The sequence below is a fragment of the Nelumbo lutea genome, chromosome 8, assembly GCF_056320005.1.
Source record: "Nelumbo lutea isolate HS-2025 chromosome 8, American lotus-T2T, whole genome shotgun sequence".
NCBI classification, from domain to species: Eukaryota; Viridiplantae; Streptophyta; class Magnoliopsida; order Proteales; family Nelumbonaceae; genus Nelumbo; species Nelumbo lutea.
The window spans coordinates 43,949,339-43,969,013 of NC_142691.1; the positions used below are offsets into that span (position 1 = coordinate 43,949,339).

At 36.7% G+C, this 19,675-nt stretch overlaps 1 protein-coding gene across 3 annotated transcripts in view; it reads right to left on the bottom strand.

Moving 5' to 3' along the window:
- Nucleotides 1-14,549, bottom strand: part of LOC148843944 (choline monooxygenase, putative (CMO-like)) — a 30,843-nt gene extending 16,294 nt beyond the window's left edge. For all 3 annotated transcript variants that reach the window (XM_088958618.1, XM_088958617.1, XM_088958616.1), the window contains exons 1-8: nt 13,785-14,549; nt 13,243-13,288; nt 12,970-13,105; nt 9,826-9,900; nt 9,487-9,699; nt 9,240-9,335; nt 8,800-8,918; nt 8,606-8,699 (exon numbers count right to left, since the gene is read on the bottom strand). In XM_088958618.1, coding sequence (XP_088814744.1) covers nt 8,606-8,699; nt 8,800-8,918; nt 9,240-9,335; nt 9,487-9,699; nt 9,826-9,900; nt 12,970-13,105; nt 13,243-13,288; nt 13,785-14,079 — 1,074 coding nt within the window. In that variant the 5' untranslated portion in view covers nt 14,080-14,549. The remainder of the gene's footprint in view (nt 1-8,605; nt 8,700-8,799; nt 8,919-9,239; nt 9,336-9,486; nt 9,700-9,825; nt 9,901-12,969; nt 13,106-13,242; nt 13,289-13,784) is intronic.
- Between the last annotated feature and the right edge of the window lie 5,126 nt (nt 14,550-19,675).

Sequence of the window (19,675 nt, forward strand, 5' to 3'; positions counted from 1 at the left end):
GGGTCTAGGGGCGGAGCCCCCGACCCAGCCATTAGACTCAAAAAAAAAGGCAAAAAGTGCAAAATTTTAAAAAGGCGCACGCCTGGGCTGAGGCGCAAGGCGCATCAGGCACGTGCCTTTTGAAAGAGGTGCGCCTAGGACCTGGGCGAGGCGCATACCCCAAAATGTGCCTTGCCTGTGTGCCTAAGTAGGGCCTTTTAAATCACTACCCCTACTCGACCAACTCTAACACTACCCCTCAAGTTGGAGAATATATGTCATATAATCCCAGCTTGTTACATATATAGTTCACTCTCCCCGAACTCAAACCTTTTGTGAACAAGTCTGGCCATTGATCACCCGAACTAACATGCTCTGTGCTTCTCTCTCCAGTAAGGACTTTCTCCCTTACAAAATGGCAATCAACCTCTATATGTTTTGTCCTCTCATGAAAAACTAGATTAGATGAGATGTGGATTGCAGCTCTGATATCATAGTACAATCTCAGCTTTGCTCATTGAGAATCCAACTACTTGAAGATTTTTCAACCATACTGGTTCACATGTAGTACGTGCCATGGCCCTGTATTCAGCTTTAGCACTACTCCTCGCCACAACAATTTGCTTCTTACTTTTCCATGTCACCAAATTTCCTCCAAGAAACATGCAATACCCTGTAGTGGATCTCCTGCCAGATACCGAGCCTGCCCAATTTGCATCTATATACCCGACTATCTCAAGACTTCCTCCTAGCTTGTACAATAACCCACGACCTGGAGCTCCCTTCAAGTACCATACAATTCTAAGAACTGCATCCCAGTGTGGTACTCGGGGATTTTGCATAAATTGGTACACCACATTGATGGAAAAGGAGATGTCTGGCGTAGTAATGGTTAGGTAGTTCAGCTTCCCCACTAACTGTTTATATCTTACAAGATCATAAAACATTTCACCTTCATCACAACTCAACTTATCATTTGGTTCCATGGACGTTTTAGCTAGTTTAGTACCTAACAACCATGTTTCTTCCAACAGATCGAGAACATATTTTCTTTGGCACAAATGTATACCTTGTTTCGACCTAGCAACTTCTATACCCAAGAAACACTTCAACTTCTCAAGATCTTTTATTTGGAAATGATCTTGCAAGAAGGCCTTTAGCCTATCAATCCCTAGTCTGCCACTACCAGTTATAACTATATCATCCACATAAACCACTAATAAAATCTTTTTGGCTTCAAAATCATAGTTGAACACTGACTGAGTGATCGACCTGACAATGTTACCTCCTCCAAAAGATCACCATGCAGGAAGGCATTTTTAATGTCAAGTTGAAACAAATGACAATCATACATAACTGCCAAGGAAATCGAGACACGAATTAAACCAATCTTAGCAACAGGAGAGAAGGTCTCCATATAATCCACCCCATACAATTGAGAGCAACCCTTAGCAACCAGTCAAGCTTTCAACCGTTCCACACTACCATCTGGTAAATATTTAACAGTATACATCCATTTACAACCTACAACATGCTTACTTGGAGGAAGTGTGGCAAGCTCCCACATGTGATTGTGTTAAAGAGCATAGAGTTCCTCCTCCATTGCTTAACGCCACCCTGTTGAAGTAAGAGCCCTTTGACATCCTTGGGTGTAGATATAGAGGACAATAAAGAAACAAACTGGCAATGTAAAGTGGAAAGATGAGAAACTGAAACATAATTGGATATGGCATGTAAGGTACAACTAGGTTTACCCTTCTACAATGCAATGGGAAGATCTAGGTCAAAAGAGGTAAGCAGCTCTAGGATAGGAGCAACTACAGGATCTGTAGATGAGGTAGAAGCCAGAGGAGGTACCGGTGTCTGTCGATGAGTATACACATGCCGGATTGGCGGTCATTTAGTAGGAATTTGCACTAGAGGAGGTGAAGGCTCAGGCATAAAAGGAACAACTGGAATGGGATCACCAATGGGAGGAGGAAGAGGAATCAATGGTGAAGAGGTTGGGACATCAGAACTTGAGAAGAACGACACAGACTCAAAAAAAAAGTGACATTAAGACAAACAAATGACTTCTGAGTGATAGTATTGTAACACTTATACCCTTTCTGGGTTTGAGAATAGCCAAGAAAGATACACTTAATAGAACGTTCATCCAACTTGTTTAAACCAATGCCCAGATTATGAACAAAGCATACACGCCCAAAGACCTGGGGAGTTGATGGAAATGGAGATAAAGTGGGGAACAAAATAGAAAAGGGATACCGACCATGATGGATGGATGATGGCATCCGGTTAATGAGGAAAGCATTGCATCACTCCAAAAATGCTTAGGAACATTCATATGATGAAGGATAGACTAAGCAGTCTCATGAAGATGATGGTTCTTTCGTTCAGCCACCCTATTTTGTTGAAGAGTGGATGCACAAGAAGTCTAATGAATGATGCCATGTTGTTCCAAATATTGTTGAAAGGAAGTAAGAAAGTATTCTTTGTCGTTATCTGAATGAAGAATTTTTATTAGAACACCAAATTGAATACGTATTTCAGCATCGAATTTTTGAAAAATAGAAAACAGTTCACTTCTTTGTTTCATTAAATAAATCCATGTCATCCTTGAACAATCACCAATGAAGATGACAAAATACTTGTAACCACTATAGGACTCAATTCCAATTAGACCCGAAACATCTGAATGGACTAAAGCAAAAGGAGACAACATACGGCTATCAACCCTAGGACTAAAGGAAACACGGTGGTGTTTCCCATACTGACATGACTCACACTACAAAGAAGACAAATGACTCAAAGAAGGAACTAGTAGTTTCAGAGCTTTGAGAGATGGATGTCCCAACCAGCAGTGCCATTGGAGAGGAGTTAGAGAAGTCTGAAGCGCAACTGAAGATCCACCACCGTCAAGATAATACAATCCACTAGCTTCATGCCCTCCACCAATCTTCTTCCCCATCTTGAGATCCTGAAAAACACAAGATGAAGGGTAAAAAGTAAAAGAACAATGAAGGACCTTAGTTAATTTACTAATAGACATAAGGCTGAATGGAAATTTAGGCACATATAGAACAAAGGATAAAGAAAGTGATGCAGTATCAACATTACCAGCACCACAAATGGGAGAAGAAGAACCATTGGCTAGGGTAACTATTTGGGATGTGGAAGTTTCAAAGAGGGAAGAGAACACACCTGAAGTCCCGGTCATGTGATCAGAGGCTCTAAAATCAATGATCCAATGAGAAGGTTTGGATGCCAAATAAGCCATACCTGAATGAGCAAGGGTAGCAGTGTTCTGTTGTGAAGCAGCCTGAAGGAACCTCTCATACTCATCTCGTGGTACACTCATCATCTCCTTCCCAGAAGCACGTGTAGATGTAGAATGTGTTTGATCTGTCTATTGATTATCACTCACATCAGCACTACCAACTACTACATGGTTATCCCATTTGGAAGGTGGGCCAATGTAGATCATAGTAGAAATTAATTGAATGCCCTTCCCTACCACAATGTGTACACTTCCTAGTAGTGTGCCCTCTTCCTCTACCACAGCCTCCCCTTGAGTCATGACCTCCACCACTTCCACCACCACGATCAAAAATAGGACTACCATGGCCTCCTTGAAATGCATGTCCTCCCCCTCTACTTTCACATCCACCTCCTCTAGCTACAACATTGACTTGTCAAAAGTTGTGGTACTCTATGGGTCCCAGGGAAATCCTACGGACCCAAGCAAATACTTCCTCAAGTGTAGGAAGAGCATAACCTCCCAATATTTGTGCTCTAACTGGTTCATATTCTGATTTCAGCCCTACCAAAAACCAGGTTACATCAAGTTGCTCCCGTTGTTGAATTTTGACATCTGAAGTGAGGGGGTGATAGACATTAAGTTCATTCCTGAGGTTCCTCATACTAGTATAGTACTCTTCAAGGGTTTGATTTCCTTGTTGTAAATAATAGTACTCCTGATAAAGCTAATATACTCTCATAGTATTGTCCTGTCCAAAATAAAGTTTCTTTGCATGTTCCCATATTTCCTTGGCTGCATCTAAGAACATAAAGTTTGCACTCATCTTGGATTCCATATTGTTCCATAACCACGTCATGATTTGGGCATCCTCTTGTTCCCAATCATCAAACCTTGGAGATTTCCAAAGAAAATTATCTGCTGCAGTCTACACATCACCTTACGGCACTCTTTCAGCCAGCCACTAAAAAAATACTACCACCATCAGACATTCAGACCCATTCGGCCATCTTCAAAAAAATATATATTCATCACACCATTATTGATAGCCAACCACCATAACTGCAACAAAAAAGGAAGAAAACCCTCTTGAAACTGCTCAGTAGAGGGTCTGAACCACCATACACATGACCACACAAACACTAGGGCTGTCACTCACGGTGACAGAAATCTTAGAATCACCAACCTAGAGCTGCTGCACCTTCCCAACACCTGTGTAATGGAGATTATGGCAGTCCTAGAATCACCAAAAAGGTTGCCGCAGCCTTCTACTTGGTGTAACCCAGATCGTAGCCCAGAAAAAAGGAGAAAAAAATAAGAGAGATCGCAGGTCCAGAAACTTTGAGATAGCCTTCCTTTTTTCGTATTTATTGCTCTGATACCATGTTTTGATGGTTCAAACAAGTTCTTGTTAGACAGTTTTTGTATGCCCTTAGCTTCAATCCGATTTGATGTACTTTTGTTATTTAGTGGAAATGAATAAAGTGCATGTTTGATTCATGTTGTTTGGTTTAATTCTGTGTAAAACCCTAAAACTGGACATTTATAGAGACTCGTGTTAGTTTTAAATGTTCACAGCCGTTGGATAAGTCTGGGGAGATTTATCCTGCCAAGGCTGATACTGGTGTGCCACAAAGTGTTGGGATGGCCTGTCTCAGCCACCAGGGTAAGACCCGAGGCACATGTAGTGTGGGATTACTTGAATCCTTGAACCGGGCCAGATTTCCAGTATTTCCCTGGACCTTGGAGATAGATGGGCAAAACTGGAAAGTTACACCTAACCCCTAGACTCGATTATGACACTTCACTAGGTGTTGGATCAGGCTGCCTTTGATATGCCAATCAGTGAGATCCTTAGCGGGGATCAAAACCTGGGTATGTTGGGGCAGTTTGAGAATTCATCTGAGTGGGTGATCATAGTGACAGAACCAGCCACTTTGTCGGACAAAGGGTAATGATCGGGAATGCACTCTCTCTGATGGAAACCAAACTGCCGGCAGTTGATTTCAATCGTTGGAATTTTGTTTTGCAAAATTAATATATTTTTATATATATATATATATATATATATATATATATATATATGTACGGTTTCAAATTGTTTGCAAATGGTTTTAATTCCCGGGATCCATGTGAGAGGAGAGTGCGGCACTGTTCCTTGCAGCCGAGGGAGAGGTCCTCTCTTGTCGGGCAGTGCTTGATCATTAAGGGCTGAGAGGTTAAGTGTAAGACCATTGAGGATAATACCTGATGGGCTAATCTTGCACCTGCCCACAATCCCTGGGTTTTTATAAGATGGCTTGGCCCAGGGACCACTTAATGTAAGTGTTGGGCCCATTGGGTCCATATGATGGACTCGAGGGGTTCATTGAGTTTTTCAGTGAATTCGGCTGGGCCTTGTATTAAAGGCAGGGCCGAACCCATGTGGCTGGTGTGTAGATCAATGCTTGGGTCCCACGCCATACAAAGAAGCCCAACTGGGCAGCAGATTGCAAAGTAATTAGACACTGAACACTTAATGGGCCAGAAGCCCATTTCGAGGTGGGCTGATATGATCACCCATCCTTGGGGCGAATCTGAGATTAATGTTAGTAAAAGGATTGGGCCTTTAGCCTTATCCACTCTTGGAGACCAAATTCAAATTATATTTGAATCTGGTAACCTCCTGATAAGATCAGGAGTAAGCTAACTTTATCTGCAGATAGGATTAAGATTATCCCCTATCCAAATACTGATTTGGATTGGGATAACTCCTAATTAGGAGGTTTCTTAATCAAGAAGAAAGGAGGAGAAACCCTAACCAAAAGGGAGAGAAATACAACAGATTTCGAATCAAGAGAGAAATCGCAAGAAAGGTTCCTGCGAATTGAGATCAGATCTCATACTCCAGAAAAAGAAAGAAGAAGCAGTTCAGCTTTTTCGCTTTTGGAGTTCTCCTCCTGCCGCCACCATCTGTTTTTGCAAGATTAGATCTTTGCAGAAAAAGAAAGTCAAGAAATCTGTTCTTGACATCAGTCTTGTAAGAAAGACTGAAAAAGATTCAGTGTTTAGTACTTCCAGAGGATTCTTGTGAAGGATCCAGTGTGTAGGACGCACTCTGCTGGTTCTGTTCCATCCACAGCTGTGTCATCTTCAGCAGGAACGGATCTTGGAGCATTCTTTGGGCGTGAACACCAACTTTGGGAGATAGTGATTCTCCGGATCAGGTATATTCCTCCCATTTGTCTTTTGGTACAGATCTGGTTTGATTATGGTTCAAGTAGGATCCTTGAATATTGTATTCTAAATTTAGGGAATATGATTCCCAGTTGGGAGAAGGTAGGAAATTTTTGAAATTCGCCCACCCATTCCGCAACCTTTATGGCGTCCATTAGATGGATCCTACCATTCTTTCAGTTCTGTTCAGAGATAGAGAGAAGAAGAAGACGAAGAAGAAGAAGAAGAAGAAGAAGAAGAATAGAAGAAGAGAGGAGGACAAAGGAGAAATTTGTCGAACTAGCGAGAGTAAACCCCCCTAGTCGAACATAACATTTTATTATATTCATTAAGGGTACAAAGTCAGATATGCTCCTACTTAAGTATGGTACAAGAAATTTAAATTAAAACAGTATTGCCAAGTCACACTTAAAGTAAAATGAAAAAGACTAAGTTACCCCTACTTGGCCAACTCTAATAACCTCCTTGTAGGAAATACCCTCACACAACCATCATACAAGACCCTCCACCACTGCCATTTTTGGCCTGCCTTATATAGAACACTATTCTCATTCTAATTAACTACCTTTTAAACCCCATAAAACTGCTGCTTTCTTTTTTCAGAAGTTGTACAAAACAAGAGAAACTTTAACAGTATCTACCTTGGTTTGTTTTCAAGGCACCTTAAAGGTCATTCCTTATCATTCATTAATCATCTCCACTTGTCTATTAACCCACAAACAATCCAGTAGCCTTGATACGCTACCACAAGCTACAGATAACCAAATCACCTTCTCTTGACCATACTTGATTCTATAAACCGGGCCCATGCAGAAGCGTGGCTGACCTAATATAATCCAAATAGTAAACTCCATAGAGGGACTTTGATCCCCTCCCCTAGTAGGAATTACCATTTACACCCAATTTCCAAGCATTGAGATATTGGGAATCACAATACTCCCAACAAGATAATGCAAACCTCCATACTCTTCTCCTTTAATTAGAACCTTAAAATTGCATTTGATTTTCATGGCTCCACCTAGTGTTGAATATTTTCGACCTTTGGAGTCCAACTTACTAAAAGATATCTTATTCCCATGTCCATGTCAATGTAACACTGGGACCCACACAATTTGATGAGTCCCTAGCTACAGACTCAGTCCTGCTTTTTCACACAACTTTGTGGAAAAATGAGGTTCAATAGGTTAGAAACACTAGAAGATATGTAGGAGAATAGTTGTCAAGGAAATGCCTAAGGTGTTTTGCCAGGACCTTGCTGTTTCCATATAGAAGGTGTACTAGTTTTAGGTATCGTGCAGCTAAACCAATATTAATATCGTATAATGAGATAAAATGGTGTAGAAGGGCATCATAAATGACCAAATTTCAACTTAAAGACCTAAAAAATAGGCTTTGCCCCTTCTTCTAAACCCTCTGTAATCAGTCCACTCTAATGGTTAGCAGAACAAGGGATTAGCCCTTTCATTTTGCTCACGTTTCAAAATAGCAAGGGCCCCATCCCCTGATATACTTATTTTCTTCTGTCTTTTTATTGAAAACAGTAACCCACGCATATACACATCCTCACTATATGTACTAGTGGAATAGAGATCGGTTCACTGGTTTCTCATAGGCTAGATGGCGTTGTCTCAATATAACAGACACCCAAATTTTTATGTGAAAAAAAATAAAAATAAAAATAAAATAATCGCCGCTTATGCAATGACTGGGCATGCTCTAAGTGACCAGGAGGTCAGCTGTTGCTTGCCTCAACTTAGCACATTGAAAACGTTGTCTTGAACTGCACCAGAGAGGCCATAAACAGGTTGCAATACCTAACAAACACTTAAACTCTGAAAGTTTTGATTCAAGATTATTTCTGAATGCAGCTTATAGGAAAACAATAGAATCATTTTCACCAAATATGCATGATATAAAAGCTCTTTCAGATTACAGAAAGCACCACAAGTATAGTCATTTAAAGTACAAAAATGTATTGCAATAAACTACAAAACTAATATACATGTATTTCCATTTACATTAATATGAAATTATGCACATACTTTTTGCTGTAATAGTTGCATGAAGTGGAGACATAATTTGAAACAACAGTGACATGACTTCTAGATGTATTCCAATTCTAATGTTTTTTAGAAGCAGAAAGAAGCAAATTACCTTCAGAGAAGATTCAAGGAAATAATCAAATATCACTTGACATTTACGATATCCCAATGGAAGTACTAGGTTTGTATCCATCCAAGGGCCATACCTTACAATAAAAAAGTTCTTAAGTAAATTAGGGACAAAAATTGTCATGATTGGTTTACAGAAATAACAAATAAACCAAGTGTACCACATGAAACAATCACCTGTTGATCATGAAATTTGGGTAAATGAAAGCATATAGGGCTTTTGATCCAAGCCGGTCAAAATCATCTCCTCCTTCTACACAACTTTCACATTGTTGGATGCTAGCCTTCTCAAGTATCTATTTTACCACAAGCTATTTGTCAGATATTGGGACCTCAAAAGTTATAGATACAAAAGATTGATGTAGTTCATATAACAGGAACCTACTATAGAGAATATCCACAATTTCTAGATATCTAAGAAATTGTCCTTGTTTCTATAATAGAAAATAAAGCTAAACAACAACAAGCACAATCATGTTTATGACCATGCAAGATCTTTGTCTACACCTGAAGGCATATAAAAATAGTGTAGTGAACCACTTTTACTTCTGGTTTTGGATATGTAAGAAACTGTTCAGGTTTCTTTAACAGAAAAGAAATCTAAATAGTGAACATACTGTGGTAGAATAGGACTCGAGCTTAAGACCAGATGCAAGATCCTTGTGCACATATGGCACATGATAACCACCATCTAAGTAGTTGTCACAGAATACCTGCATAAAGAAATGAGTGAACATTATGATGTTCAGAAATGTACACACATGAAGAGAACCATATAATAAAGAAACAGTTGGACTGAATATTCCAATTAAAAGAAACTTGTATATGCATTTCATATGAAATTCATATATTATAGGACCACACCTTCCAGTTACATTCAATGATATATTCACGCCTACAGACATAACTTAGTGAAGAATCAACTCCATTGGTACTCAATATGTCTGAACAGCTACCAAACCATTCATTTTCCACCATCTTGCTGTCATCTTCCTGTTGAGGTTGTATCTCCTTGTCCAGATTGATAAGCACAAAAGGCCCCCACGTTGTTACTTTCAATGGAATAAGCCCAAACTCCTACTCTCAATGGCGCAGGAAAGGAAAAGAAAAGGCATCAAAGACTATCCCCATTCAGAACATGTTTTAGGATAAAGCTAATCGCAATTCATTGGCTACCAAGAGATCCAAGACAAACTACCATACATTTATGGCAAAGTTCTTTAATCCTGATATTCTTGTAGCCTTCAAAAGTACTCCATTTAAAGCATAGGTCCATCCCTGCATATGATAAGAAAATACCATTTCAACTCTTACATGGGAAAAAATAATCAGAACATACACAATAGAGAGATATTCAAACTCTGGTGCAATAATTCCCTTGTAACTGCATTTTCTTCCTGAACGCATCCCCGCAGTCAGTAAGACTATTACAATTTTGAGGTGAGACTCTAGATCAATTAGTTGATACGCTCACAACAACCATGAGCACCCAGTTTGAATCCCACCATGAAACAAATAGAAATCTCAAAATTTTGAGAAAGTTATGATATTTAGGGAATTCAAACCATGTAAAAACCTAATTCAAACCCATAATTTGATATGCTGGTCAAATTCTGGATGCAGTCTAGCTAGAAGAGTGGAAATCTGAACTCCTCCTTGTTTCAAGCCTTTTATGCTGAATCAAATCTTAGGGATATATAGTTAGACACTCGCATACGTAGTGCCAATAATAAGTATGTATTAAATGATTTTCTTATATAATCTAGCCACTAAAGGAATCTTTGCAAGTTAGAGGGTAAATATTGGATTTGATCCAATATTGTTTCATATATTTGTACTTAAAAAATAGAAATTAAAAAAATGAATTAAATAGCTATCAAAAAAACCCTTTTAATTCTTAAAAAATAATTCATGGAATGAATTAGATAGAAATGAAGATTAGTGACTAAAAAGTGAAATAAAATAGTAAAATTAAAATATTTTTTGAAGAGTAAAAAAGAAAAATTTTATTAAAAATAAGTGAAATGATGTTATGCATCAATGATGCTTCCGATATTACCGAAGTCTGTCCTATTCCAACAGCAGTCTCCATCCATGGATCGGCAGACAATGGTTGAAATGCAGGTCTCGACCCTAGGGCTTCTCCTTGTTCTCCCTAGAAAGTTACTCATAGTCTATTGCCCATTATGCTTCCTTTTATCAAATATGATGTCTGTGCAGGTAACAAAGTGTTGCTCTAGGAAGACACTTGGGTTGGAGAGAGTTCCCTTAGCTATAGGTTCCCTTCCATTTACTCCATCTCAAGAGAACAAAAAAAAAAAAAAGAAAAGTGACCTCTTTGGTTTTCACTAATAACTCGTGGGATTTGGGGTTGAGGAGAGGGTTAAGGGTGTCAGAAATGGGGATGGTTGATGAACTTGTTGCTCTGTTGGGGACTAACTACCTAGACCCATCTAGCTTGGACAGCAGAATTTGGAAACCTTCGCCTTCTGGTTTTTTCACCTATTCATCTTTCTTTAATGTCCTTCAATCATCTTACCTTACTAGGAATTTAACAACAAAGGAGGTTCGGTATAGCCCCATGCCTTCAAAAATTAGGGCTTTCTACTGGGAGGTGGCACTCCAAAAAATCAATACCCAGGATTTGCTACAAAGAAAAAGGCCAAACATGTGCCTTTCACCCCATGTTTGTAGTCTTTGCTTGGGATCATAGTTGTTAAGGTGAAGCCTAGGCAACAAGGCGTCCTTGGAGGCTTGCCTCACCTAATCGCCAAGCAGTTTTGTGTGTTGTGTTATAAAATACTTTTATATTCATAATTTTTTGAGATTATACAATTATAAAATAGAAATAGAATTATTAAACTTAAATATTCAGTTTGTTTGTTTCTATACTAATTTCTTTTTATTATTTTCTTATTTGTTGGGATTTAATCAACACAAACATTGTTAACTGTTGTATTCAACCCTCAAAGACTTCAAGACCTAAACCAGTAAGGAAGGAAGAACTTGAAATTTTGTCTTCTTTTCTTCTTTTCCTATAACAAAAATAGGGGTTCAACCCCTATGTTTTTTTAAGTTTCTTTTCTTTCTTCTTTTTATTCTCATGAATATTTGATTTCTATACTTAAGCCTGAAGTTTATACTTTTCTTATGAAAATTATGGATAATTATTAAGGAAATATGGTTATGGAACCTAAGGAACTACCCTAGGATATATGTTTTTTACGTGAAAAAAAAATCCACCGCCTAGGCGACCAGGCAACAAGGCACCACCTGTCGCCTAGCCTCGCCTTGCCGCCTTGAAAACTATGCTTGGGATCTAGTGAGACAATTACACATTTATTAATCCCCTGTCCTTTTGTGTCCTTCATTTAGTCTTGGTTCTCTCCTCTCTTTGGTTGCAAGTGGACCCCTCCCCCGGATGTGGTAGGCCTCTTTGACCCAACATTTTTCAAGCAATTGAAGAAGCAAGGAAGAATTATGTGGAGAGCTACAAGAGCAGTGGTGCTTTAGTCAGTTTGGGAGGAAAGAAACAGCAGGATTTTTAAGTGTGGTTAGACCCAAGGAGGAATTTGTAGGAGTGATACTAGTTGAAAACAATTGATGTGTTTAAAGGCACCCCAGCTGAAGATATTTATAGAAATTGGGGTATTGTAGCAAATATGACTTCTCACAAGCATGTGGTACAAGAACTTTGGTCCCCACCAATACAACATAGGGTGAAGTTGAACTTTGATGGTATAGGACCCTCAGGTATAGGGGGTGTATTCAGAGATGGAGAAGGCAGAATACTTGCATTGTTCTCAGGCCCAATAGGAGTGGGAAATTCTTTGAGAGCAGAGGTCATGGCATTACTTCAAAGTGTAAGATACACCAAGCAATTGGGACTACAACAAATCAAAATAGAAGGGGATTCGAAATTGGTATTTGGATGGATGCAGTCAGGCAGTTTGGGAGCCTGGACATATAGACAGTTGATAAGGGAAATTATCAGCCTGACAAGAGAGATTGATGCATGCTTTAAGTGGACAAGAAGATCAGCAAATGGACTAGTGGATACCTTGGAAAAACAACGGACTGTTAGGGCGGAATATGTTTTGGGAAGTGTTGTAATTCAGCTGCATTTTTGTTTCAACTCGCTATACTAGGGGTTGACAGCTGTAATCTGAATTTTCATTAATGAAGTTGCCATTTCCAATTAAAAAACAAAATGCTTCCAGTATTACCAAATACCAAATACAGAACTTTTAAGTTGATAACAAGAACTAAACTATTACATCAAAGAGATATAAAGCAATATATGCTATGAAATGATGGCACCAAAATAGTTTGAGCATAGGCACTCACATGATAAGGGCACACAAAGCATGATCTTTGCCCACTGCCAGACACAAGAAGAGATGCATGATGCCGACAGACATTGTGAAAAGCATGAAGTTTCCCATTACCATCTCGACAGATCACAAATTCAATACTTCCTAATCTGCAGGTGTCATTATCTTAGCTGTGGTAGTAGTAACAAAGCATTCATGAAAAGGTAACTTAAAAAATTAACAGTCTCCAGTAATTGAGCATGGAAGTGGTACAACAGATCAGAGGTAAGTGGAAAGATAAACGTACCTTCCAGTAAAAAAGTCATGTGGATTTTTAATTTGTTCAGTGACTCCTGACAATCATAGAAAATACCAAGGAAACGTACCACCATTAATTTTCAAGAAACATACCATCTCTGTAAAAGGTAAAATCTGTACTACTGTGGAGATAAAATCAAAATCACAGGCTCCTTATCAGAAACTATAAAATCTTAACCCAAATCCAATCCATTAGCCACTTATCCCCACCAATTGGATATAATTAAAAGTTATATTATTTACTGTCAGAAAACCCATCAACTAAATGAAAACTTTGACACTGGCAACATTCATTACAAAGATCCCTTCCAATTTGTCAAACGGTATTAAACTCTTATAGTGGACAACATTTAACAAGCAACTATCCTCAACTATCAACACCAGTTTGCTTCCACAGAGAGTTTCGAGTTCAAGAATTAAATTCATGAAATGTTATCTTAATATATGCAATTGTAACACTGAAAAGCGATGAGGGAATTTTTTAAGCAATGAGAAACACATCAATCCAAACAGAGAAGATATATCAATTACCTACAGCCTGCCAACCTCGATAAAATACACGATCGAGTTCCAATTCAAGGAACGAGGGATCCGTATACCACGAACTAGGAGGAGTAACAGCTTCTTCTAGGGGAATCTTCGGGTTGAATTCATGTACCAGTCTTAGAGCTCCAACTGAAGCTTCAGAAGAAGGTAAATTGGACTTGTTGCAAGAATACGAATTGCAGACTAGTTTGAAAAGTCCACCTTGAGATGGGTCGTCAGGGTTCCTCCTTCCGGTTCTCTTGGAACTGATGGTGAAAGAGATGGGTTTGAGCATCGCCATTGCTGGTACTATTCCGAGCTTCTTCTTATTACTAGAAGTCTTGAACTGAAAGATAGGAAGCACTCAGATCGAGTTCAAGCATATGAGAGCTGTCAGACGAAGAAACCCGTATCCTTTTTGACATTCATAGCCTACATGTACCGGCTTCTGTGGAAACCCAGAAATGAGATGCCCTTTAGCAACACGCAAGCCAGCCCGTATCACATTGTGCAGAAGTGCAATGGGTTAGTAGAAGAATTCAGAGCCAGTGAACCGCAACTTTCTTCAGGAAGGGGTCCGGAGTAATTTAGCAGTTTCCCAACCTAATCCGCCTTTCTTCTCAAAGGCATCTATCTTCTGGTTTTTTTGACAACATTTCTCTGATTCTCTTCACTTTCATATTAACTCTTTTAATAATCTCTCTCCTTCGATAACTTATGCCAAATCTCTTTAGATCTCCCTTACTCCATTTAAATAGCATAAAATACATTAGCTTTATCTATATATACATTTCAATTTATTTATAAATAAAACTAAGGATGGATGTGACATTTCCAATTAAGTACCCATCTAAGTTAAATTCTAGTACTACTTTTTGGGTTAATGTCTAGTTTAACCAATAATAATCTAATTTGTGCTTTTGTGGGAGTGGCCAATTTCCTATTTTTCAGATAAATTTTTATTATTTTTTATTTTAATGATATTTTTAATTAATTTTTTTAATATATTTTTTATTAGTTTTTATTGGTTTATTATTACTTTTATTATTAGGTAAAATTATAAAAAAACATCCAATAACAATTTTATAAACCACCTATGTGTTTTGACCTTGACAATCGCCTCCCCTATAGTTTTGAAAAAAAAAAGTACCAAAATCACCTTTCCCTTGACTTTTTGGCAACAAAGAGATTGTAATTACCAAAATAGCCTTATCATTGTTAATGTATTATCATATACAATTTAAAGTTTCAACTTTACTCTTCACTAATTTATTTTGTTAGACAATTTTCAAAGAATAATTCTCCTTACTCTTCTTAAACAAAGCAAGTCAAAAAGGCTGAAGTGAAGTAAAATTAATGCATTACATCAACATATTTTATTTGGAATGATGATGAAAGGAAGGTATTTTCAACTTTTTTCAAAATAATAAGGGAGGTTTTTGTTAAGATCAAGACATCGGAAGTTTCATAGGATTGTTAGAAAACCCAATGAGGTTTTTTTATAAATTTCCTTATTTTTAAATGGAATTTAAATTAATTTAAAATGATTAAACTATATTTAACATCAATATTTTATATTAATTTTCGAAATTAGTAAAAATTAAATTTAATTAAGTATATTAAGTTTTTATTAAATTTAAATTCCTTACCAAATTTAATTAATAATATTAAGCTTTTATTTTCTAGCGGAACTTAAGTTGGTTTTAAATTAGTAAAAGTTAATTACAAAACTAATAATTGTTAGATATTTATGTATTAGTTTTATATTAATTTTTAATTTATCATTTTATTATATTAATAAAAATATTTTTATCAATAACAATAATTAATAATTATTTTTATTTTATTTAAGTATCTTACTGAATTATTTTTATTATGGTTAATTAAATTTTATTATTTTCAAATGGAATATACATGGATTATAATTTTAAATGATAGTAGATTATTTAGCATAATAATATATCATTGAATATATCAATTTCAATATAATTAATCTTTACTAATAATTACAGTTTAATGTAAATATATCTAATATATATTATTCTAGTTAAATTGAAAAAGATATAGATATAGATAAAGTTAATGAATTTTGTGAAATTTAATGGAGTAATGGAGATGAGAGAGAATTAATGGTATTAGTTATTGAGGAGAGAGTTAATGGCATAATTAATGATGAGAGATTATTAAAAGAGTTAATACGGAGAAAGATAGAGTTAATGTTGAGTAATGAGGAGTGTTAAGAAGCTTAAAGGTGATTGGTTATTGTTCAATTTTAAAGTTATAAAATTCAAAAAAGAAAAAAGGTAAATGCTTTTGAGAGAAAAAATAAAAAAAAATTAAATTTTGAAAAGAAACTAGAAACCACGAAAGTGCCAACTTGGCACATTCCATTTTAATATAGAGATAGTGATTTTATATATTAGACTGGTTTGCATTAATTTTAAATATCTTTTAGTTATTTTAAAATCAGTTTAAATTCCATTTAAAATAAAGAAAATTATAAAAAGCTCCTTGGGTTTTCTAACAATCCTATGAAACTCCCAAGTGTTTTGACCTTAACAAAAAACCTCCCCTATTGTTTTGAGGAATGGTACAAATACCTCCCTTTAGTTAACATTCCAAAAAAAATGTTGATGTAATGCATTAATTTTACTTCACTTCAGCCTTTTTACCTTACTTTGACCAAGAGTAAAGAGAATTGTTCTTTGACAATTGTCTAGCAAAATAAATCAGTAGATGGTAAAGTTGAAACTTTAAATTATGTATGATAATGCCTTAACAATTATAAGGGTATTTTGGTATCTTTAATATCTTTGTTACTAGAAAGCCAAGGGAAATGAGGTATTGCACTTCTTTTCTCAAAACTATAGGGGAGGTCATTGTTAGGGTCAAAACATAAAGGTGTTTTATAGAATTGTTATAAGAGGATGTGTTTTTCATAATTTTACCTAAGAATAAGACAAAATTAATAATAAACCAATAAAAACTAATAAAATATTATTTTTTTTTCAAAAAACAATAAGAATTAGCATTAAGATACAACAAAGATAATACAAATTTATCTAGAGATAGGAAATTGACCACTCTCACTAAAGTGCAACTTAGATTGTGATTGGATAAACTAGACATAACCCCCAAAAAATAATACTTGAATTGAACTTAGATGGACACCATTTAATTGAAAATGTCATGAGCTTCATCTTCAATTTTTCTTATAAATAAAGCCCATGCATTGCACCAATCATGACTAGTTAAACCCTTAAAGGTGAGAAAATCAATGGGTTATTTATTAGAATACCCCCTATAGTTTAATGGATTTACTTAAATCTACTTTATAGTTTTTATTTTACCAAAATACCCCTATAGTTTGTAACCTATTGTCGACCTTTCCAAGTGTTTGTGGCATCTCTAAAAAAAATAACATGATCACCTAGCTGAGTGAAAAATTGACCAAATAGGGCCTTGGTTTCAAATGTCATATTAGGGAAAAAATGGCATTTTCATTTTTATCTTCTTTTGATTAAACAATTGATAGTGTGCATAATTTCCATATTATTTGTATTTTTTCTTATTTAATTAGTAAGTTAATTAATGAATTTTGTTGTGTTTAATTAGAAAATCACAATTTGGGAAGAGAGCTTAAAGGAGCCTACAACATAGCCTCAACACGTGGAAGAAGACCAATCCAAATTCAGCATACAAGAAGTGGGCCCCATCAACCCTAGTAGTACGATTTCAGCATGCAAGAAGTGTGTCCCATCAATCCTAGTAGGGTTCGGATGAGGTGGAGGCGTGAGTCACCAAGAGTTCTTGATAAGAGTTTATATTTCTTGTTGTACTCCTAAAAAGAAAGAGAGTCAAAGTCTATCTTAATTAGGATTTCTAATTAGAAAGATAAGATTAGATCTAAGTTAAGCCTTATCCCATTAGGAGATAAGACTTTCTATTTTTGAGAAGGAACTCCTAAGAGGTGTTGGAAACAGCCCCTCCCCCTAAGGCTATATAAAGGGGGTTCGACTAGCACTCAAGGCACTCAATCTTGGAGACAAGAGTTTAGCAAGCAAGGGAGGAAGAAAGCAGAATACGCCCTCCTCATCTGGAAGCTGCGATTTCCCCATGAAGTGTGTGTAAGCTTTTGTTTTCTGGTTGAAGGTTAGAGAAGCTTGATTCTATAAACATTGTGAGATCTAATTGATTTTTATTTTAGTTCATTGTTTATATGTATTCATATGTTTTCTGCAATTTCCTGTGAAGATTATTTTGTTGATTAAGCAAGAATGATCCATTGCTCAGTCAATGAAAATAATCTATGTCCGATTAAACCATCAATTTCGTATACGATTGTTCAGTTTAATCATTGTGGCAAATAACATAAATTGATTATGGACAAGTTTTCGATTTATGTTAAGAGGATATATGATCTAGTTTAAACGATCCGAGCTTGTGTGTTCGCTGACCAGAATTGGGTCTCTCCCCTCTTAATGCTATTAATAGATTAAATTCTAAGAGTTTGTTTAGGACTGTCTATTAATAAGAGAAACAATCAAAGAGCTTGTTTTGGTTGCCGAAAATTCGAGTAGAGATTGACTGTTAGAGCTTGTTAATGGCTATAATCAATTTATTCATAAGCAGATGAATTCACCCTTGCATCGATGATCAATGGTAAGAATCAAAGATGAACTTATCTCTTCAACCAGAAGTTGCCTCCCATCAATTTAATCTTTATTTTATTTCATTTTATTTTCCTTATCTTTACAACAACCCTCTACTTTATTTTCTTGGAAATAAATCAAACCCAATCCCTGAGGAGACGACCTTGCTCATCACAATCTACAAAAATATTTAATTCGATGAGGACTTTTATCTTTGGTTGGATTTGACACCCACCAACAATTTATTCAAATGGAATTTACGGTCAAAACTGTCATTTTTTCACTGTAATCTAATGGTAGGTTGATTAAATAAATTGATTACAAAATATAGGGATGTTTTAGTAAATGACCTAAAATCAATTTCTCTTGTTGGGAATCAAGGTCGCCATCCTTCAAAGGTTAGATAAGGTGATTATTCAGATTTTAGATGAATGCTAAGCAAGATATCTCCTTTGAATGCTTATCATCCAAGACATTGATAATATGAGCCCTGGTTTCCAGGATATATCTTTTGAGTAATTCAATTCATCCCTAGATTTCTCATAGATGCTAAGTAGGGGTGCAACTTGGTCCCAACCAACCCAACCCACAATTTTGCATGGACTAGGCTTCAATTAATTTTCAGTGTAGCAAAAAAAATGGTTTTTTTAATATTTTAGGCTAGATTCGAGTCTTAACCCTTAGGTAGCCAGGATCTAATTTGAGCCTACTCGACTTTATTCTAATTTGAGTTTAGACTAATTAAATACATGTATGTATATATATATATATATATATATATATTGTATGTATATCAATTTCTAATGTGGGCTAATAGACTAGCTTGAGCCCGCCCAAGCCCAAGCCCAACCCCAACCCAAGTGCATCAAATTTTAGTGTAGGTTAGGCTTAAGTTGGATGTCTCAAGCTTGACCTAAAGCCCAGGCTATGCTTGGACTTTAAGTGCAATTCCTAAGGTTGGGCTTGGGTTGTGCTAAAATCGGACCCATCCCGCCCAATTTCCACCCCTAAGCCTAAGAAGTGTTGTGCATCCTCTTTTTGAGACTAACTAAGAAGCACTCTTTCCTCCTTATGGTTGTACCATTTGGGCCTTGTCAACCTTATGGCCTTTTCAATAAAGCCCTCTTCCTACATCCCACCTAAAGGTGTAAATCGGGTTGTGTTGGGCCAGCATGACAGGCCCGCATGCGACCTGTGTCGTGCCAGCCCACGGGCTGAGTCAGGCCGTGCTTCCCTCCGCTAGGA